At 43.1% G+C, this 16,991-nt stretch overlaps 1 protein-coding gene across 1 annotated transcript; it reads left to right on the forward strand.

The window, feature by feature from the left end:
* The first annotated feature begins 1,209 nt into the window (after positions 1–1,209).
* Positions 1,210–16,633, forward strand: clcf1 (cardiotrophin-like cytokine factor 1). Its single transcript, XM_049586796.1, has 3 exons — positions 1,210–1,451; positions 12,293–12,447; positions 13,828–16,633. Exons 1-3 carry the CDS (start codon positions 1,433–1,435, stop codon positions 15,142–15,144), a joined length of 1,491 nt encoding a protein of 496 aa, XP_049442753.1. The 5' UTR covers positions 1,210–1,432; the 3' UTR covers positions 15,145–16,633.
* Positions 16,634–16,991: the final 358 nt, after the last annotated feature.

The raw sequence follows: 16,991 nt of genomic DNA on the forward strand, positions 1-16,991 counted from the left end.
ACAATTAAATAAAACAAAAGCAGTTGACATGATTTAAAGAAATTAATTTTAAGATGGATCCAGGACAATCTGACAATCAGTGGTAATACCTCTTCATATGAATCTCTCCCCACGTGCACAGGCACAAACATGCGCGCGCCACGGCGTGGGCTGTTGTTGGTATGCTGAGTGACAGCTGGAGGTGAGAGAAGAAGATCACCGTAATCCAAGCGTCAATAAAAAAGTAAAACCCGAGGAATGAAGGGAGAAGAAAGAGACGCAGTGGAGCAGGTAATCACTTGTCTTCATCCTCTGCCTTTCTTAGAAACAGACACAAAAACAGACGGAATATTTCCTAATAGGGACTCAGTGCAGGCCTATATATGTGTATGATCCAATGATGTAACGTGTGGCGCAACTGTATCGCAGTTTGTGGGAGGCCTCTAAATTTATAGGCCCTGGTGTTCTTTTAATATTCATGTCGACAGCTATTCACATCACAGGCTGCTCAATGCAATCATTTTTTGAACTGTAGTATTTTTAAGGAGTTTTTGTTGTATATAGTTTATTATTTGAAGTTTTAATTCGCGTGTCTGTAAATTATTTTGAGATTAAATTGGGCCTTATTGTGCGTCAAGGCGAGAAAAAGTGCGCTTAATTTTTAAATATTTTTTAATCTAGGGAAAGGACCATGAATTATAAAATATTAACGGAGATTTAAAATGATTAATATAAAAAGAGAGGAAGGCAAACACCAGATAGGCTACATGAAGTAAAGAGAGGACACGTAATTCCCTGCGTCCTGGATCATTTGAGGGTCACAGGGTTGCCGGGTCCTGTGAGCCCGCACAGATCTGATCCAGCCGGACTCGCACCTTATTAAAGCGAAGCAGATTAAAGATCAAACGGCTGCAGTCAGATCGCGTTCAGGAGGATGACGAGCCGAGAGAGACAGAAATGAGTTGTGACAAGTCCCGTGGTTCAGCGGCTCTGTCAAGTTGAGCTGCGATGCGTCAACCCCGGTGAATCACCAGCACCGAGGAGGAGGATAACGAAAGAAGGAGAGACAGGGGATGGGAAGGAGGGGAGGAAAAGGAGAAAGGGGTAAAAAAAAAAAAAAGAGGAGGAGGAGGTAGGCTACAAAAAGGCTCCGCAGTCATTCCGTCCGTCACACAGACCACACACACCAAGTCAGCGCAGCGTCAATATTCAAACTCCATCCTTTCCTGTAATCAATACATCCACTTATTGGATTAAATCGACACCACGCGCATTTTTTCCTTCATCTTCTCCTGAGTTCTCTGAGGCAGGAGGGCAGATATAACTGATAGAAAGTTTTTAGGGAGCGAACTCATCTACAAGAGGAGAGAAGACATCATTATCGGTGTATTTAAGCTCCTAAATTCACCGGTGGATGAACTTGTGAACTGAACGGAATAAAACATTGGAGAAAATGAGGAGGTTTTGCGGAGGTAAGTACATCAATTTAATATTTTTTTTTATGAAAGTTAAATAAAAACAGCAAACAGAAGAACACGTATGGGGTCCTACTTTTTAATTTTCATCATCTGCCCTATATTTAGGATTATTACCTATTATTTAAGCGCAATATTCCTGTCGCTGATATTGAGATTTATTTTCCTCCAAATCCAGTTAATATCCCAAATTGTGGAAAAAATGTTGTGTGTAAAATATTAAGTCGTGTTTTTTACACTTTCTATATATTATCATATCTTATGGTTTAATTGCACATACATTTTGCAGCTAAACCCTAAAAATTCAAATTACAAACATGCTCTTATATTCCATTTAAATTGTCTTTGTCACCCTGGAAGGAAATGCAAAAAGTGTTTTTGTGCATTAATGCTTTTCATACATCCTAAATTAGTTGAAATGTGGTTGTAGATGATTTCTTGATAAGAGAAGATGTATGATTTATGGCTCATCAGCAAACCTCAAAGAAATAATAACAGGGGAAAAAATTACACATTGAATGGACCCGTTCAGGATTCATTTGGGGATTTTCTACAAGTTCTCCAAGACATGTGAAGGCTGTGTGAGAAGAATGTGAGATACACAGACCACAAAGAGAGAGTAAAAACACTGAGAGAAAGTGTGTGTGTGTATAAAAAGCGAGAGGGAGGGGGGTGGCTCTTATTCACAGTGAAAAATGACAGGGGTTGATGGGGTCAGAGGCAGCTAAAGCCCCTGTCTAGTTAGCTGTCACCGATATGAGAAAGTACATGATTCACGTTAGTCAGGGTGTGAAAGGACATACACACACATACACACACACACATCCCCCTGGGATGACTGGTGCGGCTGCTGCTCCGTGTCTATGAAAGGAAGGAAAAGGAGGTGAAAGAAAGACAGTAGAGAGGGATGATGAAATGATGTGCTGAGCAAAAGATCACCAAGTTCCTTTCTCTCTTCTTACCTCCACTCCTCCTGCCATATCCTCCCTCCCTCCCTCCTCTTCTTCATCCCATAGGTGGTCACACCGTGAGGCCAAATTTGCTGATGGCCGGCCGGCTGGGTTCACATGATGTGACCACCTAGATGAGGAGAGTGGAGCGCAGAACAAACTGCTGCTCCCTCTGATACTCAGAGTAAATAAATACACAGAGAGCTCAGCTGGTCGGGAATACACACACACACACACACACACACACACACACACAAAGACATACACAATACTCTTACCTCCCCAGGTAGACACACACGCAACACATGTTCTCACCCATAGATACACATGTTCATGTTTTTTCTCCCATTTAATACACATACCTCTCAATCCCTCTCTCTAACACACACACACACATACACACACAGAGAAGGAGAGAGAGACAAGGCCTGTTATTGCTGGGAGAGTTGAATTAGTGTCGGTGTGTTTCAGATAAAGGCGTTAGTGTGTGTTGGACCAGTGAGCTTAAACACACCCGCCGATAGGAGGAAACAAAGACAGAGAGAGAGAGAGAGAGAGAGAGAGAGAGCAGGGGAAAGAGAGGAAAAAGTGAACCTTTCACATCTTTTGATTCGCTCAGCGCCATCCTCAATTCTTCACGGTATATATATATGGATGTCAGGAGGATTTGTGGAGGTGGGGGGAGGTTGTGTGTGTGTTGGGGGTGAGAGGGAGTAAAGAGAGGTAGAGACAGATAAAAGTAAATAGAGAGGGAAGGAGGGAGGGAGGGAGAAGGAGAGAGGAACTGGCGGTAGAGGGGTTAATGCAGTGCAGATTCCCGATTGACAGAAGTTAGCAGCACCCAGAGGGAAAGAGAGAGGAGAGAGTAGAGGGGAATGATATAAAATGAGTCGGTCACGCTTTGAACAGTTACACATGCTGTTTACATTTTTCCCAAATTAACATGGCCCCTCGCTTCAGAAAACTCTCCCTCTCTCTCTCCCCCCTCCACCAACTCCTTTTCCTCTCCCTCCTTCCTTTCAAATCCTCTCTTCCTCCTCCTGCTCCCCTCTGTCCCGATCCTTCAAGACCCTGAAATATCTTTCCTCACCCTCCAGATTCAGACACTGAATACCACAATGTGAAAATTCTCTGACGGTAAAAGCCCCTCATTTTAAACTGTACAGACAAAAAATGATTTCGTATCACCTGCAAGATGAGCAGTAAACATCATGCAGGAAGAATGAAGAATTATATTATTGGATCAGTATCACTGATGGATTAATATGTTATCAGCACCTTCATGATGTTGCAGGTCAGAGTGGAGCTAATGTTAAGTTTTTACATGGCCGCAGGGGCAGAAATATAGGCAGTGCAGGTAGTGCGATTGCACTGGGGCCCCTCGGGTGGGGGGCCCGTAGAGAGAGCGGGCCCTTGCAAGTGATTCAGACTGCCACCTTGGAAATATATATATGTCAGTACTCAAAAAGACAAACCCATCTGTGACATGGTTTTCTTTTTTCTTTTTCTGTTTTTTTAAATAGTCCGTGGCTAGTTACATTTTTTTTAATGATTTTTCTATATAGTATATATATAGTATATAGTATATATAATATACTGTAAAACTATTCAGTCGAACGATTCATTTCTCACTTTCTTTGGTATTTTTGTCAGGTATGCAGTGATGATTGCTGGGTAATATGTATGCTGATGTTGTCAAATGTCAAGTCTGTATTTGTGTCAAGACCATACATGCACGATAGCATGCACAAGGGCCCGTCATAACTTCCTTGACCCACTGCTCTACAGCCATGTTACTGTATGGTGGCAATGTTGAAGTCATACAACCACAGTGTAGAATGTGTCAAGACAGTACATGCACAACAGTGTGCACTAGGGCCCATCATAACTTCCTCATGCCACTGCATGGCCGTATAACAATGCATTAAATATTTGAATTCTCATTTTTAAAATTTTAAACTGCAAAATAACTAATTGTCACGTAAAGGCACAAAAAAGGAAATCTTGCCTGATATTAGGTGATGCAGAAAACCATGGTAAAAAGGTCTTCAGGCGAAACATTATTAGCCTATAAATTTATCTAAGCATATAGGCAGTCTAACACACCAACTTGTATCAGCGGGAGTAAAAAGTGAAATAGTTTCCTCTGAAATCTGAAATGATGCTGAAGTACAAAGTTGCATGCAATACTCAGATAGATTGATAACTTGATTAATTCACAGTAACAAACAACAAAAGATGCACAAGTCAAACAGCAAACACAGATTCGAAGAAGACATCGGTGTAGCTCAGGAGCCTGGCAAGCCACTGAATTAAAGACAATATATTGATACAAGCAAATAATTAATTAAAAGAAAGACTATCAGTGATGCTCCTAAAAAAAGACCACTGAAACAGGAAATAAATGTTAAAATAAAACCTTTAATGATTAACAAGGACAACTACGAGACATAAAAACAAGGCGTCACGATATGGTTGCAACGTACAAATATTTTTATTAGGGACTACTCTGCAGATTACCCTTACTACTTTGCTCAAAGCACAACCAGAATTCCAAAACTCAAATATATTCTGTTTACTATGAAATCAGACAAAGAAGCAGCAACACATCGTCACATGTGAGAAGCTGGAGCCAGAGAATATTTTCAATTTTTGCTTGAAAATGTCCTACATGATGAATCTATTATCAGAAAAGGTATTGATTTGTTTTCTGTCGACTGACTATTTGTTTCAGCTGTGTACTCAGTACGACCGCACAACTGTCAGAGCTCTGCTACTTTCCCACTGCTGCTACTTTCTCTTAAAGCAGTGACACAACAGAGACTTGAAAATCCAGCAGCGTGCTCTTGTCTGATTCTCTTTTGGGGTATTATTTAAGAGAAAACCATGAGGTAGAGATGGGGAGCAGCCGGGGTGAGGGGGTGAGGGGGGTTTAAGAGGTAAATTAAAAACCGAAGGTCTGAAAAAGGGGAAGGAGGCAGTGAAAGATGTCGATGGAGGAAGCGAGTGGAGCCAATTAGTGAAAGGAAGAGAGGGGAACGGTAATTAGGGAGAGAAAGGAAGGAGACTTTAAAATGGAGGTTTGATGTTTCAGGAAGATTTAAGGAGAGAGGGGGACAGATGAAGCGACAGCGAAATTGAAACCAAACATGGCGATAAAGCTTGGAGCGAGTGGAATCCACAGATTAAAAAAAAAAAGAAAGAAAGGCATGGATGGATTGGCTTATAAGGTGAAGAGGGAGACAGACATCGGGGTAAGAAGGGGATCTAAACAGGACGCTGAGTTTACGACTTGTGAGAAATAGTTTCACAGAGTTTCTGAGCATAAACAAAAATTTTATTGGATTTTCTTTTTTAAGTGTTTTTTTTTTTTCTCGCCTTTGTTTTTGGGTCATTGATGTTGTTTGGCAACCCAAGTGCCTGTCCGATGCCAAGAGGATCAATTTGAAATTCAGTATGAACAAACTCCAGAAGAAGGAATCTCACAGGACAAGAGATGGGAAAAGTGTGTGTGTGTTTGTGCATGTCTGTGTGTGTTTGTTTATACGTATTTGTTCAGGATAACGTTTGTGCGCACATGAATCTCCAGTGCACAATCTGGATGCTTGTGTGTGCACGTGTGTGTGTGCACATTAGTGTGTGTTGAGTTAGTAAAGGAATGCACATTTGATTGAGTACAGACTGCACATAAATCTGGCCTTTAACTGTACACAGACACACAACACCGACCCTGACCCCAGACTGTCACCCCCCCCCACCCCCCCCACCCCCCCCGCACCCAACGCGTGTCTCTGTCCACTTCCACTGTCTGTGTACCCCTCACATCAGCCTGTTCATGTGTGCATGATTTTTGCCCCCTGGCATCCTGCGCAGGTGTGTTTATGTTCAGGGTTAAGTGTTATGACAGAAGGCAGGATTGCCACCAGGTACAGTGCTGCAGGATAATTAAAAAACTATGCAAGAGACAAACAGCTCCTCCGAGTTTGGCTCAGATGGGTCTTTTCTGTCAACAAAGCCACAATGAGCCTCCAGCTCCATCTCTGACACGTTAGCTACATGACAACAAATATGCAAGGCGAGTCAGAGGACGGCTGTGCGTTCTGAGAAAGAAATGTGACCCTTGTGTGAGAGTAAAAAAGTGGTTACAGATAACAAAAAGCAACTTTACGTAACAACTGATCAAAGTTATAGCGTGTGGATTTTAGTGATATTGAATAATGAAGTTATCTGGTGTGTGTGGAGAAACATTCTTGATCTTGGGAACACATATCTGTCATAAAATATTCTAAATTCAAAGTTCACTTGCTTGCTTTTTCTGCAGCTTTCAAGCATATCGGTGTAAATTTCAGGCAGGACAGGGGACACGTCTCCTTCAATATTTACAACATGCCCATTTGTCACCCCAGTAAAAACATGAAGTAGCAGAGGACTTTAAATTTTGCCAACAATGGATGCTGAAATGGCACAAATCTGTGCATAAAAATGTACCAGGATGCAGGAAATTAAGTGTTTGATGGTCGGTATTTTCTTTTGGAGGACCCTCTGTTTCACACAAACAAAACCTACGCCCTTGCATATCAAACGATCTTCTTCATCAAATGGACATTTTTTAGGTGTCATCACATGTCAGTGCAGATCTTCGATGGGTGATGGCACCTGAACAGGATCAGTCACTGAAGAGGACCGTTGGGGAAAAAGCCAGTACACAAACCCTGAGTTTATGATGCATTCACACCGCAGTGTCGGCGGAATAGGAAGGACAGTAAAACTCCCCAGTACTCTGGCTTTTAAGTGTTAACACCCCTATCATTTATTGGGCCTAAATGAGCTAACGTGTGTGTGTGTCATTTGATTTTAGTAACTTCTTTCTACAGTGTATATGTAGTAGTTTGGAAATAAACTGCAGCCCGAATCAAATCATCAGATTGTAACCAGATTTCTTTCATCAAGTCTGGATTAAAAAAACACACACACATTAGAAACAATACACTTGAGTCAGATTAAATCAGAGTTATGAGCGTGTTGGATCCAGTTCAAGTCAATCTTCTAGAGATGTGTCTCCAGACTTTCAGATTGAATTTAAATCTGTCTTTAAAGTAACTCACAACATGACATAATGTGCATATAGCATGAAACATGGCTGGATACATCAGTCACATCTGTGCCTCATGCTGTCTGGTATCGTCCTCTGATGTAGCAGAAAACACTGGAGTGTGAGGAGTGGGAGATGTCGCCTGCGGCATGTTGTCTGGTTCTGGAAAACACACCATGGATGATGTTTCAGCATTTTTGTTCCAAAATCAGCCTGTGTGGTTTGATTAATGTTAAATCTTGTCAGTTTTACAATGTATGCTCACGAAAACTATGGCATGACAATACGCTGCTGTCATCCTAATCGATGTTGCTGTGGAATAAACATAGTAAATAAACATCTAATTTGGACCGAATTCTAACATCGTCTACATACTGTTACTGTTTCCTTTCTGTTTAAGACCTCTTTCAAGTGGTTAGATCAATGAAGGGCAACCTCTTTTGGCACCGGAGCTAGTTTTTCCTGGACCAGACTGGAGAGATTAACTCGCACATGGTTTTCCCACAATACCAAATTCTGTTCAAGTGCTTGTTTAAAACCTCAAGTGGTGGTGCATGTTGGGAAAAATGAAATACTAGTCCTCTTGGATGGAAGCGGTACAGCACCCACAGGGTCACTGGTTTACCAAAACACAGTCTGGAGTGTAAATGTCAAGTGTGCTACAAGCCTCTTTTTGCCCCTGAACACACCCTTGCGCCCCAAAATTCAACTCTGAACTCTTAACCTGTTCCGATGTTTATTTTCGACCTATTAGGAGCTCTGAAGCTCTGGCGCCCGAACCTCATGTTCAGCTCTGTATTGCAGATGGCAGCCAGACTCCGCAGTGCCAGATTTGACTTTACATCGGTGAACAAACCGTAGATAAAAAAAAAAAAAAAAAAGATCTGTTGTGAGTAATGGAGCTCCCCTGTGTGTGCATGTATGTAACCCTAATAGGTGTGTGTGCCAAAATATGTGGTGATACACACACATAAGTGCACAGAGGCAGGTCATGGTCGGCCGTTGTAGGGAACCCCTGTGTTGCTGTAATGCAATCCTCCCACGGAGAATGTTCTGGTTTCAACCCTGCCCTGCGGAGTGTGCTTCTACTGCCAGGTACACAGCCCCAAGCCTGCAGGGCTCCCCTTGATGTCGGGCTATATGCCGACTATAGTGTAGTTGCTCAATGTAATATTATATAACAACAACAGGGCTCTGGGTTTGAGTTATCTCAGTTTACTCATACAAAAGAGCGGTTGTTTTAATCCACAGCGGAGGATGCTTTTAGACATGTCAGCGCTCAATCAAAACAACAAGAGGCTTTCACGTCTGGCAATCATCTCCGAGCATGTGGCTGCAGACAAAAGGAAACGGTTTGGAACAGTTTGGGTTGATTTTTGCCAGGGAAAATTTTCTTTCTGCGTCCCAGGCTTTTTTCGTTTAGTACCTGTTTATTCCTTTTGAATGGGACCCTTTTTGCACGCTGTGTGTCCTCTTCCTCCAGGGCTGTTTACTCAGCGATGTCGTGTTGATTTCGGGGTGTTTTGATGCTAATGGTGGATGTACGGAGGGAGGAGCCCGCGGCTTGATGAGCTCCAAATGTTCAGGCGTTGCTGAAAGATGCTTATTGCTTTTGACAGGTGATGAGGCTTTTGCGGTTGAGGAGATCGGAGGAGGTTTGGCTGACTGGGGGTTGTCCTAGTTGACTGATTTCAAGGTGTGTGTGGGAGCATGTGGGAGTTGCCCGGGCCCAACCACAGTGTTTAAGAAAATAGTCTGGGAGGTGGCTTTGATGTAGCCGACAACTCAGGGTCAACAGGTAGTGGAAGAGTTACCAGCCGTGAAGGAAGCTGTTTGTTTAACAAGCATTTCTAACCCTGTTTTAATTTCAAACTGCCAGTTTCCCAGTCTGTCATTCAATCTGTCAATAAAACTCATCATTCGACGAGTGCAACGTTTTTACAGCGAGCTCGAGCTTGTTAGGCTAGTTTAAAAACATTATGTCATTACAGTTACTCGTTGTCATCATTGCAGTTTGTTACATAATAAAAGGGATTAAAGGAATGCTTCACCCACAAAATGATCATTTGTTATCAATTACTCACCAGTGGTGTGTGAAATTCATGATGAAAACTTTGTTTTTCTGGCAAGCCTCCACGTTGAAAGACAAATCCAAAAACTGAGAAAATTCTTGATGAACTGAAGCAAACGACGGCCGAATTTAACAACAACAAAGTACATCAAATTCCCACACAACTTGTGCAGCATTATCCAAGTTGTATTTATCCAGTCGTGTGCTCAGTACTTCCCAAACACATGCATTTTCTACTAAAACCTTACTATTCAAATTACTTTGGCATGCAAGTAGCACCGTGAGTAGAGCTGCAACACTTAGTTGATTTGTTAATTGACATTTTTCAAGCAAGTGTCAAATATTTGCTGGTTCTAGCTTTCTAAATGTAAGTTTAGTTTCTAGTTTCTTAAACTGGCTGCTTTTCTTTTGCATATATGAGAGTAAATGAAGAGTGTTTTCACAATTTTTTGACAATTTATAAATCATGAATCCATGAATCATGAAAATAATTAGTAGATGAATTTTTAATGAAAATAATCATTAGATGCAGAGCCAGCCCTGAATGTGCCTGGGCAGCGCGTGAATTTAAACTCTGCTCATGCATTCCACTGAGTTGCCCAGGTGCACTATCATCAGTGTGTGACTGTTCATGCAGAGGTGTTTTAAGTAGTAAGGTTTAGTTAAAATGCATGTGTTTAGGAAATACTGAGCAAAGGACTGGATAAATGAGACTTGGGTTAATACAAAACAAGTTTACTGAAATTCAAGAATGCTCTGTCTTGCGCGACTGCATGCGAGAAAAACAAAGTTTTCTTCACAAATTTGACGTAACATAGGGTGAGTAATTGATATACAAAGGACTCTTTGGTGGGTGAAGTTTTCCTCAGTGTACTCTGATGATTTGGTGTCCTTCAGTTACTCCACATGTTTGCGTAAAGGCACAGAAGACAAAAACACTAAACAATACAACAAATTTCCCAACTGCATATTTCCTTTTGTGACACATTTTATAACGCTCACCGCACTTACAACACATTCTCATTTTGAATAGCACAGCATATGACACATTTTTGTGTAATGACTTGTATGGAGTTTTTAACACCATAAAGTTTCTACCCAGCCCTTGTTAGGGGGTGCATACCGACACATCACATGTAAGCGGTTGAGTCAGATGGAAAAAGTGTTGACTGTTTTCGGTCAGAACTTGTTTTCTTAGAACCACCGAAAACGCGTCTTAAGCATTGGAGCCATTCACTTCTTCATCCTGTGGGGCCTGTCGTGATGGATAGATGAAAGAAAAAGGAGGCATTAGAGGGAGAGTAGGAGAGCTAATCGGGGTTAATTGGTAGCTGTTATTTTGACCCGAGGCAGAAAAGAGATAAGAGGGCGGAGGCAAAGTGGGGAGGGGAAAGGTATGATGGCAAAGAAAGGAAAGTTTGAGTGAGGCATGACAAGTTTGAGAGGAGAAAGGGATTGGTGAAGCAACGGGAGGCCCAAGGTGAGTCAGAGAAAGACAGCGAGTACGCTGACAGACATTGTGCAATACATATTTCACACCTGTTAAAAAGCAGCATGTTTTGCCCATAATTACAAGCATGAATCACTGCCTACCGTCTGGGTGTCAGGAGGATGAAAGAGAGTGCAGAGAGGATAGAAAAGGATGTCGGAGAGCAGAGACGACAAAAGAAAAATGTGTCGCGCTCGAGCGAAGGGCCGAAGACGCGTCCAGAGAGAGAGAGAGAGTTAGAGAGAAAAAGGGGAGAGTGTGAAAGTGGAAGAGACAGCAAGAGAAGTGGATGTACATGAAGTTCCTAAATGTTGAAAACCACCTTTCAGCTCCAATTTTCTCTGTTTGAAACCAGAGACAGGGGCACTAAAAGGTTTCCAGTGTTACACCCCCCCCCCCTCTCACACACACACACACACACACACACACACACAAAATCATTGTATACACTCACAGCTATGTGCATTTCATCCACATATTAAATTACGGCTACAAACATTCTCACAAACACTCACACAGTAACATAAAACACCTACACAAACACTCTGAAACCTAAACAAGAAGTCCACAGCAAACATAAAACTGATACAAACACATTAATGTTTGTGATTGTAAAGAAAGCCACATGTCTTTGTTTTTGGGATATCGGTCAGGAATGAGCTGATGTGTGCGTATGGCGTGTGTGTGTGTGTATGTTGAAGCGGCTGTTTGCTTGACAGGCTGGTGCATTGAACATAGGAGCCATTTGTCTGACTGTCTGAAGCTATTAAGCGAGGTTTTATTTGAAGCCAGAGTAAACCTCCGACAGCCAGAAACCTCTAAAATTAGATGGGAAACGGAAAAAGCTTTATTGGCAGTGTCATATGACTTTGACCTGGCAATATGTAAACACACGAGGCCATCGCCATAGAGACAAAGAAATAAACCAGAATATTGTAAAAGAAAAAAAAAAATCCTATAAACAGTCTGATGGTGCAACAACGTCTGGAAACTGTAGCTGGAGGTGATTTTTGCCTGTTGAGCTCTCAAATCATCAAATTCATTAAAAACCAAGTTAAATAATCAAGAAATGTCTGAGAAAATACCGCCTGAGATAAATTTCACCTCAGTGTTATGACTACAAATACCTCTGCGCTGTGTTTTAATTATCACTTGGACACTCATGAGGTGAGTGTCCTTGAAGAAACATTTCACACTGTCTGTTTAAGTTTTAATTATTTTTCTATTTCTCCGCAGCACTTCAACACCAGCTCCTCCTGCTATTGGCTGCTGCCATGGCGACAGCCCTTGATTCTTCACACAACCTGGCCAGTGAGAGGAGTTCAATAGAAAGCACGTATGAGCTGACCAAATACCTGGAGTATCAGCTCAAGGAAATCAAAGTCATATATGTGAGTCAGTTTTGGTGATATTCTATTTCAGTATGTCTTTTTGATTTAATCACAATTAGAACCACTGCCACAAAGGTTCACATTAACGCTGTTAAAATCAGTATTTGTATAACAGTGTATCAATGGCAGTGTGAAAACAATAGCCAGATTTTCATCCAAATGCAATGAAGAATGAAGAATTTTCAGAAAACCTGCAAAACAAAATGTGAATTTATGCACTTTTCCATCCACTTCTGTAATGTGAATTTTGGGAATTGGAGTTGGAGCGGGTAGCACTAATTCTCCATATCATTCCCACTTGCTTCTCAGAATTAGCCACATGGTTGTAGTAATGGAGTCAACATTAAGCAGGGACCCAATCTGCTGGGGGGTCTGGGGATTCGATAAATGCAATATATGAAAGCTTGTTCAGTCCACATTAATTACACGTAAAGCGCAACATAAATCATTGATGCTATCTGACAAATACAAAATTATAAAGACATTAACGTTTGTTCAATACACCTGTGTGGGTCACAGGGTAATGTGTGGCTAACTGACTGCAAGTAACTAAGCTTGATTTCTGCCACTAATGATGGTTGAATGACAAGCACTCGCAAAAGAAATCTCTAAAAAGTATCCACTGTACACGACCTGCTCCGCACCAAATAGGCAACAGACACAGTTAGCAACTAGCTGATGAACACAGTGGAACATTTAGCAGCTGAAGATCCAGATATTTCCAGATATTACGTTTTTGATATTAAGTTTTTGAAGATTTAGACCAAAAACAGAGCTAAAAGAGAGTTAATATTGCCAAACTAATTCTGAGGAGAAAACATAGCCAAATTGCAAATTAATTGTCCTTAACATCCATCAGAGTTTAGCCTACTAGGTGAGCTCTGCCCTTTTTTCAGGGCATGACGGTTCAACTTTTGGAAGGCAGCAATGCTCACTGCCATGTGACCAAGAACTACCAATCTCAGTCTGCAGATATCTTCCCTGTCTTCGTAAATATCAGTCTATGGTAAATATGGAGCAGAGGTTGATTGCTTCAGTGCAGGGCCACCTAGAGCTTTGCGATCTGTCCTACAGACAATATTTTAATACACACTTAACAATAACTGGAAGATCAGCTTTGAACTCGGGATTTCTGGTAGAGCTAAGTAGGTTGTGGTTGCTTAGGAGCTTCAGGTGCAACCTGCAACCCTTAAAAGCTGGCACAAGAGTAGCCACCCAATGCCTGACCTCATGTATTCCAGGTGGTAAAAGACATGTCATGTGTATGAGCCCAAAAGTGTTATGATGAATGATTGCCCAAACTATGAAATATGATATGTAACAAACCAGAATCATCCAATTAACCTTCTCATCCTTCTGATTTTTGAATATCTCCTCCAGCTGACCTACCTTGGCCCCCCATTCAATGAGAAAGACTTCTCCCCTCCTCGACCCAACAGTACTGCTCTGTCCCTGCCCAGCGCTGCCACCCGCCTGGAGCTGTGGCACGGCCTGGAAAACCAAGCTCGGCTTGCCCAGAACCAGAAGGCCTACTCTGTCCTGCTGGCAGCCGTCAGGGAGTTGGCCCGCTCCACTCTCTGCCCCTCCCTCAAAACCTCACTACTGCACTTTTGCACAGGCCTGGATGGCCTGCTGGGCTCCATATCGGCACTGATGACCACCCTTGGTTACGCACTTCCACCTTCATCTGCAAACATGGGAAGTAACGGCGGAGAGCTGCAGTACCCTCTGAGGGGGGCAGGGGGTGACCGGCCTGCTCCACTCATGAGCCAGAGCCTTTACAGGTCCAGAGCTGGGACGAGGACACAGTCTGGTCAGCGCAACAACCAAAGAAGAAGTGGGACAAGGGTGGTCAGAGGAGAGAGGGAGGACAGTGTCGGAGGGCGGAGAGGGAAAGAGGGGAGGAGGGCGGACGCGGCCGCAGCTGGAGGAAGGAGTGGGAGATCTAGGGAGAAGGGAAGAGGAGAAAGAGGGAGGAGAGGGAGGAGGGAAGAGCCAGAGAGCTGGAAGTGGGCTGCTGGAGAAGAAGAGAGAGCAGGAGAATGGGAAGAAGAGGCACAGGAGGAACAGGGAGGGGAGGAGAGATGGGAGAGGAGACGGTTGTTGAGTATCAGTGAGGATGAAGAGAAGGAGAGGCAGTTTGAACCCAGGGTAGAAGTGTCGTACCCAGGCACAGACGGCTCCCTCCAACAACCGACCATCCAAACCATCGGCAATCAGTACAGCTACAACCTGAACTCACATCACATCGACACACTCAGAAAAGAAGATGGATTCACTGTAGAGAGAAGAGGGGTAATAGTGGCGGAGGAGAGGCAAACAAACATGGAAGCTTCCTCCTCTTCCTCCACTTTCCATCATCAGCGTCGGCCTCCTCGCTCCCTCCTCTCCCCCACCCTCCAACCTCCTCTGTCCACCCTCTCCCTGCTCTACCAGTTTGGAGCAGGTGAGGAGCACACCCTCCTCTCCCAGCCCGTCCCTCTGTCTTTACAAAGGGGCACCTCCCTCCTTTCACCTCCTCTGACTCCGCTCCTTTCTTCCACCTCCTCCACCTCCTCTTCGCTGTTGTCGGTGCGGCCGACAATGAACGACTTTGCCAGGAAAGTGGAGGGGTTTTGGATATTGAGAGAGCTGCAGAGTTGGCTGTGGCGGTCGGCGAAGGACTTTAACCGCCTCAAGAAGAGACTCAGAGGCTGAGATGTCGAGACGCTCGAGTGCAGTTTATCGGAAATCTATTATTTGCACAAAATCTGAGTGGAAACAAACTGAGAGGTTTAAACAGACAGAAGCACATTAACACATTCATGCTTAACACATTCATTCATACCGTACTGGAATAAGTGAATGAAGCACTATTTGGCAGGTCACCAGAAGCGCTAATGGAATATAACACACACAAAGCCAACACATTACCAGCACTGTCACCCGCCTGATGCACATAGCAGCTCATTGAGCGAGACACTGAGACTGGGCTGAGTTACCGGACTTCACGGCTCATAGATCAACAGAAATACCACTGTAGGTGGTTAGACACACATACACACACACACACCGCACACGGGGTTAGACCGAGTGACAGGCGGAGAGACAAACAGTGCAGCCATTGAGTGCAAACTGATTCAGTGACCCCCAGATGTGTGAATCAGCAAACATTCATTTTCTCTAAATGAAGAAATTTTCTGAATGGGCAAAAGACAAAAGGAGAGGAGGAAATGGCCAGAGGGATGAAGAGGAGGAGAGGAAGAGGCAAGAAAGGGAAAGGAAGACGGGAGGAGGGGTGAGTCAGGGGATGAGCGTTGGAAATAACGGGCAGAGGGGTACTGCTTAGTAATCAGAAGTCAACTGGTCAGTTACAGTAATTCTACAACAGCGCTACACATACTGTCTAGACACACATACACACACACCGTTGTGTTTCCATCAATCAGAAGACATTACATCGACTTGCATTCATTTCCTGAAGACTTACCCTAACCAAAACCAGTGACCCAAAATTAGGGCCACAGCTTTTATTCCCGACTGGACAAGCTGTCCCCAATAAACTGGTCTTGAGTCCCAGAGGGTAACTTAAGTCATACACACACACACACACACACACACACACACACACGCACGCACCCACACCTTAGTGCCTTAACAAATCTTTCACTTCTTTGCTGCTTTTCATTCAGTGCTCACTCATTTATACCATGTTTTTAATGACTTCACTCCGTAGCAAATATTTTACACAGTTTTAAAATGTTTTAGAATAGAATCAATTATCCTAAAGAAACAGTTTTGTCTTCTTTGTGTAAAGAAATAGTTTGACATCTTGTGAAACACACTTATTTGCTTTCTTGCTGAGAGTAAGATGGGACCGCCAATACCTCCCTCACACTTGCAGCCACAATACATGGGACACCGACATGGTGTGACATGTCTGCCGCAGCATGCCCGCAGCAGAGTGGGTCCATTATAATCAACTGAGGCTGCTCCACTGTCCACGGAAGCTACGCTTGCTCATGTGGGCATTGCGTGTCTCTTCTCTATCTGTCCACGCTGGTCAATTATTGAAATGAATACCTCATTTTACCAGAGGCAATGTGAAGCATGTGCTTCCACATTTCACATCAAAATAAATGTCTCCTGTAGTTAAAATGATCCGTTTAAATAATTCAGCACCAGTTAATATAGTCCACACTTCTAAATACCCAATACACACACAGTGAAGCTGGTAGCAACCACATGCTGCAGAGACTAGTGGTGCTTCTCATAGTCAAGGAAGGATCCTTAAACCGCTGAATTTCAAGGAGGCTGCATCATCAAACTCTGGCGAAGGATCCTTCAAATTCTATCAAGGACTTAGTCCTTCCTTTAGGGAATTTTCAAGGATGAATGTGTGTTTCCTCAGTGGGCATGATGTACTTATAATTCTATAATAATAGTAATAATACATGATTTGCCAGAATTGAAGGCGAGGCTTCTGTAATGATGCACACCTGGGCACTTGCTAGCCTGTTCTAACGTCTGTTCACGGAATGCTAAGAGGGAGTCTTTCCTAGTCG

The sequence above is a fragment of the Epinephelus fuscoguttatus genome, linkage group LG9 (genome assembly GCF_011397635.1).
Source record: "Epinephelus fuscoguttatus linkage group LG9, E.fuscoguttatus.final_Chr_v1".
Lineage (NCBI taxonomy): Eukaryota > Metazoa > Chordata > Actinopteri > Perciformes > Serranidae > Epinephelus > Epinephelus fuscoguttatus.

Excerpts from the sequence above, each read along its gene's own strand:
- clcf1 (XM_049586796.1), top strand. Across the intron at positions 12,448-13,827 it reads AGGAAATCAAAGTCATATAT|CTGACCTACCTTGGCCCCCC; the intron begins GTGAGTCAGTTT and ends TATCTCCTCCAG.